The 18,766-nt window shown below is 34.4% G+C and overlaps 1 protein-coding gene across 3 annotated transcripts in view; it reads right to left on the reverse strand.

Annotated features, from left to right (window-relative positions):
* cac (cacophony) overlaps positions 1-18,766 on the reverse strand; it is a 360,232-nt gene that overhangs the window by 62,977 nt on the left and 278,489 nt on the right. For all 3 annotated transcript variants that reach the window (XM_068348246.1, XM_068348244.1, XM_068348245.1), the window contains exons 32-36: positions 18,472-18,628; positions 17,306-17,433; positions 9,607-9,745; positions 9,276-9,444; positions 4,688-4,794 (exon numbers count right to left, since the gene is read on the reverse strand). In XM_068348246.1, the coding sequence (XP_068204347.1) occupies positions 4,688-4,794; positions 9,276-9,444; positions 9,607-9,745; positions 17,306-17,433; positions 18,472-18,628 (700 nt within the window). The remainder of the gene's footprint in view (positions 1-4,687; positions 4,795-9,275; positions 9,445-9,606; positions 9,746-17,305; positions 17,434-18,471; positions 18,629-18,766) is intronic.

Here is an 18,766-nt window from a genome sequence, read left to right on the forward strand (position 1 = left end):
TATTAATCACTATAAATGTTTGATAAGCTTAATCTACAAAAAACAGACCGTGAAAAGTTCTTAAATTTCAAATGACTGAAGAACTCATAACTACACACTCGGGCAAGATAGAGCAGCAACTTATAACCTTACATACACAATAAATAACACTCAAACTATGATTTTTAGTAGGTCCTAGTCAAGCTGAATCACTTAAAATCTATTTGATTGTTGATAAAAGTGTACCTTATTTATCAAAATGATTTTAAAAAACAAAAAAATTCTACCACAATATTAAGATTACCTAAAAATATGTTCAACTACAGTTTCATTTATACAGCACATTATTTTTCTCTGTCTGTCTCTCTCTCTCGCTTGTGCGCTCTCTTTCTCTCTCTGTCTCTGTCTCTCTCTCTCCTTGACAAGATAAGTAAAGTATGTATTAATGCATCAGTACATACATAAATGTTAAAACCCAGATGAAGGAAAATATTCAATTTTCACTGTTAATGAACATTTAAATGAAGGATGTTATGTATACCAAGATAAAACGAGTAACTTGATGGGTATGGCTAAGATCTTAAGTGATTCGCGACATGAAGGACCTGTGTCTTTTACACTTATCCGCATGATTAATCACCACAAGCGATAAAGGACAAATAACACTCATTCATCAACTTCCTTTGCTAATAATCTGCCTCCAGTCACTGATGAGTAGATTATCAATATCAAGATCAGTTAATGAATATATCATGATTCCCTACAAATCAATTTTGTGGAGACTACCATGGGAATCTATATATACATACACACATAAATAACTATATTATATATATATATATATATATATATATATATATATATATATATATATATATATATGTATGTATGTATGTAAATATATAAAGTAGTGAATGGATACTGCCATTAAAATCCACTGATTTGTTCTACTCAACCTATCATTCTACACTGATACCACATAATCTACATTATCACAAGACCTTGTATCAAATTTCCAAATGATACATATGATCCCGTTCAAAGAATCTACAGTATATAAGGATCTGTGCCAGATACACAAAGTCCACATATATTGTGGTGATTACACTAATCACACTGAAGATATGTGCAATATATGATACTGGCAACCAGACCTTATTCCTCATGTGCTACTGGTACACTAAAACATTTGTAAACGACAATGCAGGTGTACCAATTATGAATCTGCTAACTAGAAGGCTGAAATGGTTTTGTAGGTGGCAAGAATATTTTTCTTTGAGCACAATTTCAAAAATAAATATGGTCTTTAACAGTGTATGTATTTCAATACAGTTGCAACGGTTTACAAAGAGTACACACTGAAGTCCTAAGTTAGGTTCAACAGCTACAGAATATCATTTCCCTTACACTTCTGACTTACATTTTAAACAAAAATACGTATTACAAGAAAGACTATCCCTAAAATAGCCTAGCTATCAGAAATTCGATACCATAATATAGTGCTATGGACATTATAAGCATTAAAATAATTGCAATGAACTATGATGGACCAATTTTAGAGATAAATAACTAGCGGTAAATGTGCTTTTAAAAAATGAAAATGTTTCATATATATACTGTATATACTATCCTAAACCCAATATTTCATTATATATATATATATATATATATATATATATATATATATATATATATATATATATATATAGAAATAAGAAAAACATTGGTACATCACTGTTAGTTTCAGCCTAATAAAGCATACAGGTTAGTACTAAATCAGGCTAGATACTCATCACCACAAGCAACTTATGCTACTTTACCGATATAATTTTTGTTCACTCTAAATTCCTATCATGCTATGCACACTACTCCATTATTTGATCATCAATATTTCATTTAATTGCCTCCCTATAGGTATACCTATGGATCCATGTGTCGCCTTCTATGTGATCCTCTAATTGCAATAAAACACCGGAAAAAAGGTAAAGAGGTTCTTTTAATATGATATAATATGCAGTTCAAGGTACGCAATGGGTTACTTCTGCACATATAGGTACCGTACTGGCAAAACAATACTATGGTCGTTGGATTTCTTCATTACAGTAATTGATTACCATAATTTCAATTGTGTTTGAGTAAATCACTGGAAATTATAATTGGGTATATACTGTATATAAAGTCTAAATATTTGATTCAAGCAACCCAGACAGTAATGTAAATTTTATGGTTGCTTACTGGTATCACTGCTGACATTCAATTGTGTTGGTTGGTTCCAATTTCAATTTCTGCTCGAGATCTTGATAGCATCTCTGTGAGCTACAAATGGGAGGTTCCCTGAGACATAGAGATAGACTTTCTAAGTCATCAGTAGCCATTGCATTAATTCTCCAGAATTAAACATTGATCTTAGATCTATGGCTTTTCTCAACTTTTTTTCCGTATTCACTCTTTCTCTCATTGTGTTTGATTGGATTATCTAGTACTGTACAAGTTGATGCTTTACAAAATTAAAAGTCATTTTGAAGAAAAAACCCTGTTGTGAGTAACTTTTGACGATACATCGCTTGTTTTGGCATATTACTGTTTTGTTGAAACATTCGACTCTATTTCTTTATTCATCGTTGTGGCTGCTGGTGTTGGTCTCCTATAGTTTTGCTGATGTGGCCTGTTTAGACATACAAATTTCAGGATTGTGTTTTCTAGGAATTTATCTTTAGATCTGTGGCTAAAGAGAACCTCTCACTCAAGAAATCTCTTTGAATATTCCTTATTTGTTCGAAGACCTCTTTGACTGCTTGTTATCTGAATTTTTATATCAATTAAATATCCTCATCAACATCATTGTCTGACCTCTTGGATAACTTTTGTATCTACAATTTCTACTATTTAAGCATTACTGTATAACAAAAATACTGTATATCGTCTAAGCACAATAATCAAAGGGCTTTGAAGGATTGTTAACACCATAGGCATTTTCATGGAAATAATGATGTTATGAATGTCAGTAACTATTAAGTGTAAAAAAAAAAGATAACTCTAAAGACCATTTTCTAAATTAAACACCAAATGTTTAGCCATCATTAAAAAATATAAAATAGTAGACTTGGAACAGATGATGTTTCACTACGATTTGATTTTTCTTTACTAAATATCTGAATTCAGTTATTACAAATCTGAAAATTCTTTATATTCATAGCATGAAATATTTGTATCTTTGTCAGAAATCACAGTACTGTATATCCAACATACACTATTATACTGTAACCAATGCACTAAATCTCTTGCAATAAAGAAAATTACTAAAATGGAAATGCATTAACAATTGGCATTAAATACACTCATTTACTATTTTTAAAAATATTCCTGTCACCACCAAAGCGTGTTAAAATGAACAAGGCACTTTGTTATCTATTACTGTTATCATTTTGTTAATAATATATGACTCAGCCAACTCCCAGCAAGGTACATCTGAGGAACAAAAAATGCTTACACAGACAACTGCCGCCAATAATGTTCCATGAAGGATCTCCAACAACGTATCTGTGCTTCCAATGATACAGTGAATACGAGTGAATGGTGATCAAATTTCTGCATCTAAAATACTGTATTTAATGCACAATAAAGTTTACCATTTACTGAGGTTCATATTTCCAAGCTTACAGCAGGAGGAATGTTTTCAAAATACAAATGTGATCAGAATCAGCCTTGACAAAATACTTTTCAGATACTCTATCTTACATGGGGAAGTGATACTACTCTTATGTATGCACATTATGCTAATCCAATTGAGTACTTAGGTAAATAACATTGAGACGGTAATTGAAATATTACTTGACTCATTAGGCCAATGAGTACTGAAATAGCTCTACGGTGAATTTGCATTAGGTAATACACAGCAATTTCTTATTCAATAATGTACGAAATAAATATTACACAATACAGTAAAGCATATGATTACAACAGCTAACTTAAATGTGCATTGTATTGTATTGTATCTAATTTTCAATACTGTCTTACTGATTCTGACTCCTGTTCCACTACTTCCTCAGTTTCCCCTCCTGTTTCCTCAGTTTCTGGGATTTCATCTGGATCCTCTGGATCCTCAGAATCTTGTACATTATTTTCAGCCTTTTCTGTATTGCTGAGTAACTGCATAGCCTCCCCACATAAAATATCCTCAGTGGACTCATACTTTTCCTCATCTTCCTCCTCCTCCTCATTTTCATTTTGCTCAAAGGAATCTTTAACCTCTTCCTCCTGGAATAGTTTTGAGAGCTCCTATTTGTTCATATATATTAATGACTGGCTTGAAAGCAAATTTCCAAACAATTCATAGAGCTTTTAAAAACATTCTAAAAAAATTAGCATGCGACACATTCACTTTGGTCTTTTTTAAGATTATTTTATAGAAATGTGTAATTTACACAATTGTTAAATTGATGAAGAGGCTTATAGAAAGTATTATCATTTCCATATGATTGTATTCTTTGTCTCATCATAATACTGTCCTCAAAATGAGAAATGTTTTGATACAGTATATACGAAAAAAATATCATTCACTGGAATAGAACTATATATCCTAAATGTTACTGAGGATATGGCATTTTGGTTCAACAAAATATTCATACTGTAAGCCTGTCATTGGTAAACATATTATAACCACCTATCTCTCATAAATTATAAAAAACTTCAATATACTCATACTGACCAAGCCTCCCGCTGGTTGAATTTGGCCAAATCGTGTCGTTCGCCAATTTTCCAATATCAATAAACCGCCATAAATTTTTCCCACTGTTAATTTTTCATATTTTAATTCTGTAAAAGAAAAAAAGAAAGACTTTCATTTATCAAAATATAACTTTCCAGTTCTAAACATAATTCTGTGTATCAAATATAATTTTGGATAACAAAGTCTACAAATGCACATAACTATTGACCAATATAGATTTTTGGTACTTTGGAGGAAAGTATCTCATATACACTGAGATACAATGACAAAGGAAAGATTTGAAGTGATGGCTGGTGATGAGTTTATGCTTGAATAGTTAGTCCAAATACCATTCCTCTAAGAATAGAAATAATTAATCAATTGCATATCAATGTTTAAATAAGGCAAATCAAGGGCTTAAATTTCTAATAGAGCTTTTAACTCTAAAAAAGTATTTAAATAAAAAAAAAATAACGTTTTCATGTATTACTCAATATTATGCATTATCATCAAATTATAAATCAATTATGGAAATGAAAAAATCTAGAGAATGAGAACTCAGAAAACTAGATCAGTAATATTGTAGTGAAAAATTCAAATGATTCATACTTTGAAAGGGAGATAAACCAATAATTTATCTTAAGAGAACCTATTCTCCTATATTATGATAAGAACTCAAGTGTAATGAAACCAAGATTTCTTCAATTTTCTACTTCAGTTTCAAGTTTTGTTCAGGACTATACCTCTGATTGGGATACCAGCGTTAGTTAAGGAAAGTACTACACCTGAGTTGACTATTCTATTAACTCTGTATCAAACCTTTTGTATGGTCTACTCAGAAAGCTGATAATCAGAGCACTGTTTAAAAGTCTGTCTGTCTTGGCATAAAAAATGAAGAGCTATAATAAATAAACACCAAAATAATGTCATGTAAGAGTACTTTGCATGAGTTGCTCTGATATACAGAATAATGAGTATAAGGTGGTGATGTGAAAGTGAATCATCAACACATCAAACAATAAGTTATCTGTTTTGCCTCACAACAGCCACAAAAAGTACCAGTCAGAAAAGCCTTAAGGTACTTAAGAGAAAAATCTCTGAAGTATGAAAAGAAATCACCGTTCCATTTCCCATATTCATTGTGTTCAGTGTGATTAACAGTTAATTTGTATATGAACACAGTTGATGCAACCAAAGCTCAAACTTTGCAATCTTAAATAAGTGATTCTAAATATCCCATTTATAACAAAGGCATAGATTCTTTAGTTAATGTTTTCCTGAAAGTTCTTTCATTATTGAAAATTGAAGTAGTAAGCTCGCTTGGACTTTATGGCAAGAATATGTCTATTCAGAGGTCTCATTATGGTTTTCATAATTGATGGCGATATCTGTTAGGATTCATGAGACAGCTCGATTATTTTGGCGTCTTCATGTAAGGTAGTAACTATATAACCAGATTCTTTAGTTATGATGAATATCATAAAATCAGTTTTATGGTTTTCAGCAGCCTTTGGCAAGAATTCACTTGCTTGAAAGTGCCTTCAGATTTCTCAAAAAATGAAAGCTATTTAATTCTGTCACTTTGTTAAGTGGGGTTATAAGCATGTATTAGCAGTACATCTAACAGACCTAGTGTTAAGATTCCACTTATTCAAAACCCTAAAAAGAGTACAGAAGCTATAAATTTGTATGTCTGCTATGTCTAATAGGGTGGGGATACATTGCATATGTGCTCCATCGGGAAAGGGAACTTACAATGATAACCTGCATATACACTTCTAGTAAAACCTTTTCCTCTTGAAGCTTTGAAAAAATAGAGCCTTCACTACCAATGATTAAAAAGGGTTCCGATGTTCAACTACCATTATAAAAACTGAATGAAAATCTCATTAATTTTTATATTTTCAGAACTATGTATTGTATGAATATAATTTTGCTGGTTAGTGTCAGTCTTTTTTTCAAGCTAATAGATATGACAAATATGACTTATATGTCAAGGTTATAAAATAGTTAGTCAAAGTAACAGAGCATTAGTAAGACAACACTGTCATCATTCTTTTAGTGTTCACAGCCTTGTAAAAAGATTATACATAAATAAATCAGATCGCCATTAAATATTTATTTTTTAAAGTATCTTTAACCATTAAGTAGTTTTTCTTGTGTAGATTTGATTTTATCAGGAATAAGATAGTAAAGGTGTAAAATTCCTAAACCACACACTAATTGATCTCTAATTCATCAGATCTAAAAGATTTAGGAGAAGAATATCTGCCTGAAATGCACAATTAAAGTTACAGAGAAAGAAAACCATTGAAAGCCTATACTGTATATATAACATATTGCCTGCACTGTGATGATTTCCTGAAAATGTTCAAGATAACTAGTACCGTATTTTGCTCCGAGTAATTTGGAAGTAGTCGAGGAACTGAGATATGGTGACATTAGGACTTTAAATTCTTGGAGCAGCACCAGGGCTGTCTGAAAGAATGTCTCACATTCCATTTACAAAGTTGAAACTTTTGAGACTTTTGTATCCACTCACAGGAGCCAAGTTTTATCAAAATCGTAGTCTGAGGATGGAGGGTTACTAGGTTTTGAAAAGTTTACATCATGTTTATCGTTGAGACTGGACTAGAATAGATTTTTTTCCAAGTAATATCTTTCATGAGAAAAAAGTGGTCTGAATATTGTTTTGCTGAGGGGCAATCCAGTGTGATTAGGCTCGTCTGATAATTTTATAAGTCTCTCTTGAGGTATGTGCGCAAGTTTATATATTTCTACGATCTTTAAATTTTGGTACATAATAATATGTAAGATAATGGATGAAAACTAAATTAAGAGCTCTGAAAATATTTTGAAACAACATTCAAGACCATTTGCAGTATGATATACTGTCAACAAATGAATGCAAAATTGAAGAATTACTTTTGCATAAGTTTGCAATTAAGACTGACAATAGCATCTTCTTTATTCTTTATGTAAGTATTGTAGTATCATACAACTTGGATAAGTGCATGAAACAGTTAGTGAGAGCAACACAGATCTTGAATGATCAAAAGTAAAAACTGTATAAAGTTCCCGAACAAATTATAAGAGTACATCCTGACATCCCCTTCTTGATATTTGATCTCGGAAGAGGAAAATACATTTTGGAAGTCTCTAGTCATGTAATGCTAGAAAAGGGCCTACATAAAGTGAGCCTCCAATGCAAATAATCCTTTTACAAGCCAACTGGATAAAGTCCTCAGTGGCACTCATTTTGTAATTTACATTTACAGAGTGCCAGAAGATGTTATGGCGAGCCTATAAAATGCAAGGGAAAAACATTATATCCCAGCACTCTCCCAAAAGAATCTGAGGTGTTTAGGTGCATAGATGGCAACAGTAAACGTCCTAATTTTATCATGTAAAAGTATTGCATTGTCTAATATGATGCTTGCAGCATGATGCTGTTAAATTCAAAAGTATTCACTTGAGCTCCTGATTGTTGACAGGAAGGTTCTACTAACTTCCTACTCAGAAATAATTGTCCTTATGTCTGTCAGATGAGTATATCAAATCAAGTAGCCATTGGCAAGGTTTGAGGATGGGGGCATCTGTAGCCACAGGTATAAACCAGAGGATGCCCTCCATGATAGATAATGAGGTTTGGTTTACATGTAGAGGATTTTTAATAAGATATGGGGAGTCTGTACGCAGAAAAGATCTTTGGTACAGCTTCTTGATGAAGAAAGATGAACTTACACACATTTACCTTCAAAGAAAAGGACGATACTCAGCCTGAAAATGTCTCATCCGTTTTTAGAAATGTAAACAGTCAAATTAAATTGTAGGCAGAAAACAAAAATCATAAATTTTTGCACTATATACAAACATACATACATACATGAATACATACATACATACACACACACACACTATATATATATATATATATATATATATATATATATATATATATATATATATATATATATATATATATATATATATATATATATATATATATATATATATGTATATATATATATATATATGTATGTATATATATTTATATATATATATATATATATATATATATATATATATATATATATATATATATATATATATATATATATGTATATATATATATACAGTATATATATGTATATATATATATATATATATATATATATATATATATATATATATATACATATATATATATATATATATATATATAAATATATATATATATATATATATATATATATATATATATATATATATATATACATATATATACAGTGTATATATATATATATATATATATATATATATATATATATATATATATATATATATATATATATATATATATATTATACTGTATACTGTATATCCAGAAATCATTTATTTTGTTATAAAATTAACTCTAATAAATCACAATAAAGGCCCATTATTTCTATCCACAAGACTAGAATATATGTAGCCATAGACACAAATGCCTTTACTTTCTACAGTTGTGCTCCCGTTTAAAAAACAAAGCCACACCTCCTAATGAAGACTCAGTTTTAGGAAAACACAAAACAGACTATTTTCTTACCGTCATCTGGAGGCACTATAACATCAATATTCTTTTTGGCTTGGAGCGGCCAGAGCTTTTTTATTGTCACTCTTAATTCTGAATCAGCTTGGTCCATTTCTTCTGCTGGTCGCATTTTAATACAAAGGTTTTCACGAATTAAAGAAAATAAAGTAGTAGTAAAATGTACCTGTAGGAGGCAGAAAAGAAATATTTAAAAACATGATTTTATAAAAATTGTTTATATTACTATTTCCATAATTTGAGATAAATAAGCCATCATATTGCAAAGGCAATAATAATACAACCAAAAAAAAAAAAAAAAAAAAAAAAAACATATTTAGTTCCTTACCCTGCCTTCACTATCTAACGGCATATTCATTCGTATAAGTTTTTTATATGCTAATCGATACGGACATTTGTTGCCAAACCCCAAAGGTGGATCCATATTCCTTAACATGTCGTACATATCTGTATAATGAATACGGCCCCTGAAAAGAAATTATAAAATGGTTGTTCACATCCATAAAAAACAATTTGGATCAACTTATATATCAGGAGATTAAAATGAGAAAGAAAAAAAGATTCTGTTCTCTCCTACTACATTAAACTTGTCAGTTTCAATTTACTAGGATGAACTTGATGTTAAGACTCCCATGCAGCGGCAGGTTGTGTATAGGGACTGTAGAACTGCAACATCCCTTTACTTTAACATGATATTATCGATAACATTCAATATATGATTACTTTCTTTAATTATGTCTTTATACTTAAACAATATATAATCCTTAAGCTTAATATCAGTAGCCATCTTTCAGTTTGTGCAAAAAATACAAATATCTGTGCACTTTGTAGTTCCAGCTGAGTGGTATTTGGCTGTAGGAAGCTGTATGAGAGGCTGAGAGGGAGAGAGAGCTCTGTCGTTCCCGCAGTGCCGACCTTGGCGTGTCGGTGGAAGATATTGTTTCTTACTCCATATGTGTTGTGTTAGAAAAATTGTGTAAAGTATTCTTGAATGTGAATAAGTACGATTAGAATATTATCCTACTTCCAGAAATTCTATTTGATTAATTTGTTTTTCTGTTCTTTCACAATTTTTTTTACTGGTTCTCTTGACAATTCTTATGACTAAATCAGAAGCAGAACACTGCTTTACAAAACTGAAAACAACAAAAAATTTTCTAAGAACCGCTATGAATTTGGAAAGACTAAATGAACTTGAAGTGCTTTCAATAGAAAAAGATTTCCTCAGCTGTCATCCAGAGATCAAGGAGAAAATTAGTGACCTTTTCGTGTAAATTAAATCAAGAAGAATGGATTTCATTTTCAAATGAATGGGCCAAGCTTGAACAGTAACTATGTAGGTTGTAAAAAGTAAAAATGGTTTGATTTTATTCTTCTAGAATTCTATCATTTCTGAATAAATTTTCTTATACTTATTTGTTTCTTTTCACAATATTCAAACAATAGCTACAAATTCTCTGGAGCAGAACCCCCACCAATTTTAGCCCTAAGCCACCACTGTTCCTAAGGAACACATCTTACAATTACTCTGTCACAAGGGGCATGAAAATTAAGGTTTGAACCACAAAGTATAAACAAAATATTAAGAATATATCTTAAATTTACAGATGAAGAACAAAAATATTTATGGGCTCGGCCATGTCGTCCTGATGGAAGGTTCCTTTAGGTAGCCTTTCTAAGGGACATTTGCTACAGTGAGAAAAGAAACTAAACCCTTCCTCCCCCCCCCCCCCCCCCCCCGAGTACCGCCGCCATTACAGGGGGCAACCACTATCTTTCCCCATTGCCGTCGAGTAGAACTCCGGCTTTGGGTTAGATAGTAACTAAACCCCAACTAACTTCATTGCCGTCGAAGTACTCCGGCTTTGGGATAGATGGTAATTAACTCAGGGTGCCCTTGTCTTACCGCTGACGATGTCGCCAACAAAAGAATCATGTTTCCTTGCCCATCCACTGTCGGAGGTGGGCGGCATACCTACCGCCACCTCTCCTCCAAAGTTATTTTGATCTTGTCGCCACTCAAGTTCATAAAAAACAGCAAGTTCACGATGTTAATCCTTCAACACATAAGGACCCTTTTACAAAAAGGGGCGGTCACAGTCACGATAGACCTGACAGATGCCTATTGGCACCTTCTAGTCAGTCGCCCTCTCTCCTCCTACCTAGGATTCAAGTTACAGAAGATAAAGTATGTTCTTAGAGCCATATTCTTTGGACTAAACATAGTCCCAAGTATCTTCATGAAACTGGCAGATGCAGTCGTGTAACATCTATGCTTAGAAACTGTTCAGGTAGCAGAGTACCTGGACATCTGGCTGGTGCGGGCAGCATCTGTAACGGCTGGTCTACAAGCATCCAAAGAAGTAACCCAGTTCCTGGAACATCCAGGATGCAAAATCAACTTCAAAAAGTCTTGACTATCTCCAGCTCAAGGGTTTCAATGGCTGGAAAACCATTGGAACCCGAGGTCACATTGTCCCTCCAATCCCTCAAGGGAGAGGAGGGAGATCGCAGGGTCTGTCAAGAGACTACTGTAATCCGACAGAATTTCAAGACGCCGACAGGAAAGAGTATTGGGCTCTCTCCAGTTCGCAGCAGTAACAGAGCCAGTGCTAAAAGCAAAGCTGAAAGATGCGCCAGGAGTCTGGAGAAGATACGCATCAAATGCTCAAAGAGATCTAAAACGACCGATATCGGCCTTACTTCGATCACTTCTCAACCCATGGTCGAAGGCCAAGAGCCTAAGGAGGACCGTGCCCTTGCAACCACCTCTGCCGTCGATGACCATCCACATGGATGCCTCGACGGAAGAATGGGGAGTTCACTTCTATCAAAGGAAAGTCCAAGGGACTTGGTTTCTGTTCAAGGCCCTTCTCATCAACATCTTGGAAGCCATGGCAGTCCTTTTGACGTTGGGAAAACTCTCCCCTCGCAGATCAGCCCTCATCACTCTGATCTTGGACAGCGAAGTAATAGTGAGATGTCTGAACCGACAAGGCTCGAGATCGTCCCATATGATCCATGTGATATTAGCCATCCTCTGTCTAGAGAGATGGCACCTATCAGCAGTTCACTTACAAAGGATCCGCAATGTGACAGCGGATGCTCTACTCAGGCTCAGGCAGATGGAGTTAAAATGGTCCACAGACGCAGACTCATTCTCTTCCATCTTGGAACAAGTCCCGGAACTGCAAATCGACCTCTTCGTGACGAGCGTCATCAAGAAACTATCTCGATATGTAGCCCCATATGAGGACCCTCTAGGGGAGATAACGGACGCCATGTCACTAGTTTGGAACGAATGGACCCGGAATTTCCTGTTCCTTCCATCCAATCTCCTGCTGAAGGCCCTCAACATGCCGAGATCCTTCCAAGGAACGGCAGCTCTAGTGGCCCCCAAGTGACCCAAGAGCAACTGGTTCCCTCTATTGATGGAACTAAGACTTCTTAGAAAAATACAAGTCTAGGTCAACTAGAAGACAATATGAATCGTCTTGGAAAAAATGGGTTGCTTTTGTTAAAGCAAAAGGACCGAAAGAAATTTCAATGGACTTCTGTCTGTCCTTCTTTATCCACCTCCATAATCAAGGTCTAGCAGCCAACACAATAACTACGTGCGAGTCAGCCTTGACTAGACCTCTTCTATACGCCTTTCAAGTGGATCTGACGAACGAAATCTTTAACATGATCCCAAAGGCATGCACTAGACTTAGGCCTGCAGCTCCTCCGAAGCCCATTTCATGGTCTTTGGACGAGGTCCTACATTATGCTTCATCTGTGAACAATGAAGATTGTTCTCTCAAGGATCTAACCCAGAAGGTTATTTTCCTGTTCGCTATAGCCTCAGGGGCTAGAGTTAGTGAAATAGCCCTATCAAGAAATGAGGGCAACATTCAGTTCACAGAAGTGGGAGAACTGAATCTCTTGATCCAGCTTTTCTCGCCAAGAACAAGCTACCCACTAAAAGATGGGGTCCCTGGAGAATCTGCCCTCTGAAGGAAGATGTCTCTCTATGTCCAGTAGAGTGTCTAAAGGTCTATCTTCGTAGAACTTCAGACTTCAGGGGAGGACAGCTCTTCAAAGGAGAAATTTCAGGATCAAACTTATCCCTAAATCAACTGAGGGCGAAGCTCACCTACTCCATTCCTAGAGCGGATCCTGACAGTGCACCTGCAGGTCATGATCTGAGAAAAATTGCTTCATCACTGAACTTTTTTCAATATATGGACTTTGAGCGTCTTTGGTCATATACTGGATGGAAATCATCCAGAGTGTTCTACAAACCTACGCAAAGCAAGTCCACAAACTGAAGCATTATGTGGTGGCGGCAGGTAGTTTTAAAACCTGTCGTCTAGTGCTGCGATGAACAGTTAATTGATTGGGACGATCAATTAGGGTTAAAAGGTGTTGACACTTCCAGTGTGATGCCTTTTAAGTGAGTGTCACCATGGTGGCACTAAGACTGTTCAAAATATCAGGTGTGGAATTATACAGATGACACTTGTGCCGTGTGTACATAGTACACAGTGTTGATAGTATACAACATTTACAGAAATTATATTGGGAAAATTTATCAAAATTTTCAGTTTTAGAGTGGCACTCATTATTTCTTCCCTTTCAGGAAGAAAAATATTTTCTGTATATGTTGCGCATATAATTCCCCTAACAAGTTACATTCATTACATTCGTTATTCCATTTGGTCATTTATTCGAAATAAATGTCTATTAGAGGGTATTGCGTCCTATTTCGCCCTGCAATTAGCACATTAATTATGCCAGAGTTCTCTTACTTATTTATTTAAGTGAACCTCATATTTCTGGGTCGACCTGTGGCGGCTGGTGAAAAGGGGTCCTTCTAATACACTTTTCTGATAAAATCTTCCAATTATACCAGAGAAAGATAAAAGCATGGAATGCAGAGGTTACTACCCTCGCGCGAGCACCTTGTGGGAGTCGTGTATAAAGCAAAGGCGCGTGAAAGCCACTATTCACAGGCTGTCTTCCATTTAGTTAATTCCTTCGTCAAAGGGATGGGCCGATACAGAGGCACCAGCCAATCTACCAGAGCCACGCCACCCACGCCCGACGCGAGCGCCATCTGAACAACATCCTCATATTATTGTATGCTTACAAACAATGGATATAGTTGACACTGATTGTTCCGACATTATATACAAACCGTGAGACCTTTTGTAAATCTAGTGGATACTTATGTTTGTTCATACAATATATGCTAACCTTGAAGCCCATTTTCTACTGTCTAGTATGACTCTTCCCTGCAGGGGGCAGGAGGCACTAACATTGTCTGTGATTAGTGGTAATGACGGATAACGGTAATGTCATTTGTCTCAATGGTCCGGATGATCTTAGGAAAAATTGTCCCAAGGTTAAGGCACCTATGAAAATCCATAGATACAGTACTTTCTAGTAATTCTCTGGTAAACTTCCATCAGGACGACATGGCTTGAGCTCAAAAAACGGATTTTGAGCGAAGCGAAAAATCTATTTTTGGTTGAGATAGCCATGTCGTCCTGATGGACCCGTCCTCCTTTTCTATAGAAAAGGCCTTGGCAGGATCCCTCCCGAAACTACTATATCTGTAGCACCATGCTCAATGCTACAAGGAATAAGCGCCATCTTGAATATGGCGCCATCTAGATACTCAATAGTAGTATGGTAGAAAGGGTAACCTTGATAACAGCTCCCCTTCTGTTTTGCCACTCTTCCCCCTCAAGGCAAAAACGCTATTCGGGGTGAAGATTGCTATGTGTCGTATCAAGATATACGTCCCCTGATTTATGCGATATTCTTATGAGAAATTTTAAGGATATTCGCGCCAGGAGTTAGAATTCTGGAGACCTAAAGGTAAAATTCTCTGGGAATATCACTGTAGTCAAATATCCCTTGGGAAGCTACTTATAGGAACCTTCCATCAGGACGACATGGCTATCTCACCCAAAAATAGATTTTTCGCTTCGCTCAAAATCCGTTATATGCGTCTTAATTTTCACTCCTCAGTTGCTTTTAAATAAAGCATGCTAGAGTCTTATTTTTATCCTTATAGATAAAATATACTTGAGCCAAGTACAGATTTCCAAAGTAATCAAAGGTAACCTCTAAAAAGTTTCCCTTCTGTTCCTACAGAAATACAAACCTTGAATCCTTACTGTCGAAGTCGACACTTTCCCTGCATGGGGGCAGGAAGCACTAAGCCTGTTCCAGGCTTAATGGAAATGACAGTTAACTGGAATTTCATATATAGGCCTAGGAGACCAGGTAAGGAATCCATTCAAGGTAAAAGGCACACACACACAAATCCACAGATATAGTACTTTCAAGTTATTTCTCTGGTATGCTTCCATCAGGACGACATGGCCGAGCCCAAAAAATGGATTTTGAGCAAAGTGAAAAATCTATTTTTGGGTGAGAGTGCCATGTCATCCCGATGGACCCACCCTTTTCCTGACCCCACCTGAAACTACTCTATCTGCAGCTATTCCTGCTTAAAGACAAGTAAAAGGGATGGCGGGCGGTAGTAGTACAGATAGGGGGTCCACCGGGTACCTAGAACGGCACCCCCATTCTTTCGCCACTCTTACCCTTTACATCAAAGAGTTAAATCTATTCGGGGTGAAAATTGCTGTGTCGTATCTAAAAAATACGTCCCTGATCCCTAGCGATATCCTGAATTGGATACTCGCGCTAGGAGTTAGAATTCTGGAGACCTTCGGTTTATTTTTCTGGGAGTATCACTGTAGCAAATATCCCTTAGAAAGGCTACCTAAAAGAACCTTCCATCAGAACGACATGGCACTCTCACCCAGAAATAGATTTTTCGCTTTGCTCAAAATCCGTTTCCAGCTACAAAGATTACAAATATCAATTCAGTTCTTAACATCTCTGTGCACAAATATAAATAATAGAACCTTTAAAGTATCTGCTAATGTTTTCAAAATGAATATATAGCTGGTAAGAAAAATTATATTTTCAAAATGCTAGCCCAGAAAGTTTGCAATAAAAATTTTCAACAACTTGAATCATAATCATAGGCCTAAATCTCAGTAAACGTACACATTTCATATATCAAATTGCTTTCTGTAAATAAATTGAATATATTGTATATAAAAGAAGTCTCAGAACAAAAGTCAAAATATGTAATATAGTCACATGTACCCAGCAACTGGGTACACATGTTCCTAACACATACTGTATGGCCAAGTGTTATAACTTCAGTACTTTTAACAATCATCGAAACACAATTTAAATCCACGTATTTTTGTATGATCAAACTTTAGGATTATCTTTCAACAGGGTTCAACAAATTATTAGATTTATATGAAGTTTGCAAGAAAGGCAATCCTTACACACAGACCAGCTTTACCCTATTTTGGTAATAGCGTGGTGTAAAAGGAGGAATTCTTTCATAATGGCATGTTACTACAAAAGCGTAAATTTATATTTTTTTCCTAAGTTAGCCTGACTCCCTACTCCAGCTCATTAGTTTCTGATATTGCTCCAGACTTTAATATGGATATAAATGTGGGGTTTAGTCTTACTATGACCAATGATCAGCCCATTTAGTCACATCACTTTAGGTGGAAAGTGTTCAGTCTGCTGCTACATAATCTATTACAAAAAACATGGTAGTTGTTCCAACATTCATTTGAAAAAGATATAATTGTACATATGATATAAATATATATTCTATAAGGTGTCTACAAGCAAAAATAGTGAGTGAATTTGGATGGTAAATATAACTGGAAATGATAAAATATTATATTTTATTTTTCCCTTCTATGTTTCTTTCTGCTTTCTGACCACAATCAATAATTTATAATCTATATGTCAGCTATGGCTTTGCACTGTAAATGTTATATTTCTCTCTCTTTCTCTTCAAATTTTAAAATTTTAACTCACTGGCCTGCTTAATATATATGACCATTAACTAACAAAGGGATGAGCAAAGGTACAACACTAAATAAACAGAAACAGAAATATTCAAAAGTTTATGGTGAAAAGTTACTCACGTTGCATTGGGATCGTATTCAGCCCAAACTCTAATAAATTCATCAAGATGATGAGCACCAAGGATGGATGAATCTCTAGTTAGGTAATCAAAATTATCCATGATGACGGCTACGAAAAGATTCAACATCTGTAAAATCAAATAAAATTAAATGAGATTAAGGTCATCTTTTTGCAACAGAATTTCTCATCTTAGCCATTTTAAAATCATTATCAGCTTCAGGAATAAAATAATTAAGTAAAACTAAAATGATAAGATTATGAAATTAAAGAAATTAGTGATTTAAAAAAAAAATTCAATATAGTATATTCTACCTAATACAATGAAGATTCAAATATGACTAGACTTGAATATTGTCAAGGCAAGTGAAAGAGGCGTTTAGCGTGATCATAATTGGGCGAACAAATATCAAACTATCTCCATTATGAAAATTTAATCAATATACTGTATATAATTTTTACACTTTTAATATACTCCTTAAATTTTTAAATAATTTCAGTTAACCTGTATATATAACAATCAAAATGCTTAATATCTATAGGTATATTGCTCTTTCATTACTACAGCTTGAATCAACAAAATTATTTTAATCACAATTTTTCAAATTAAAAATAAAACTTTCAATGAAATTAGAGGAAGGCATGGCGCTTCATCCATCTGAAAACATCAACAATGGCAAATGATTAAATGCATAAACTCAAGATGATCCATAACCCTATCAATAAGATGAATAAACAGCCAATACAATTATCAAATAAACAATATGAGTGCCAAAAGGAGTAGGAAGATATGTTAAAAGTAAAATGAAAACTAAGATTTGTCAGTAAATGGAATGTTGCAAGACTGAATTTTGCTTGGATGGTGATAAGATTTAATACTTTATTACTTCTCAGATGAGGTTGAAATAAACTATCTCAGATGCTTAAAACCTTAAATTCTATTAAATTCAGTAAAACCGTGTAAAAGAAATTTGCATTCCATACCTACCTTGACACATGTTCTATAAAAGAGCCGAGTTTATTCAAATCTAATTATTTTTTTGGCAAAGGAAAGTATTTAAGTAACTATTACCCCAATCTGCCTCAATTATGTATGTAATATGCCCAACCATATAGGATAGGGCTAATTATGTCCACTAGAAATTAAAACAACAAAAGAAAAACTTACCAAAAAAGAACACAGGAAGATGAAGGAGACAAAATAGATGTAGGCAATATTGGAACCACAAGTTTTCTCGGGTTTATCCTTCAATGCAGCTGGATCACAAGGGCGACCTTTGATGCAAGACAACATGATACTTTGCCAAGCCTCTCCGGTGGCACATCTGTTCAAATCAAAAAGCAAAAGAAAATCTAAAGTAATTATAAAAAAAAAAACAGATATGGATCTTTCAAGATGTTTGATCAAGGCTGTGTAGGTAGCAAATATTCTTTTTATTTCATATGAAACTTTTCATCAAAAA

This window comes from Palaemon carinicauda, chromosome 24 (assembly GCF_036898095.1).
Source record: "Palaemon carinicauda isolate YSFRI2023 chromosome 24, ASM3689809v2, whole genome shotgun sequence".
Lineage (NCBI taxonomy): Eukaryota > Metazoa > Arthropoda > Malacostraca > Decapoda > Palaemonidae > Palaemon > Palaemon carinicauda.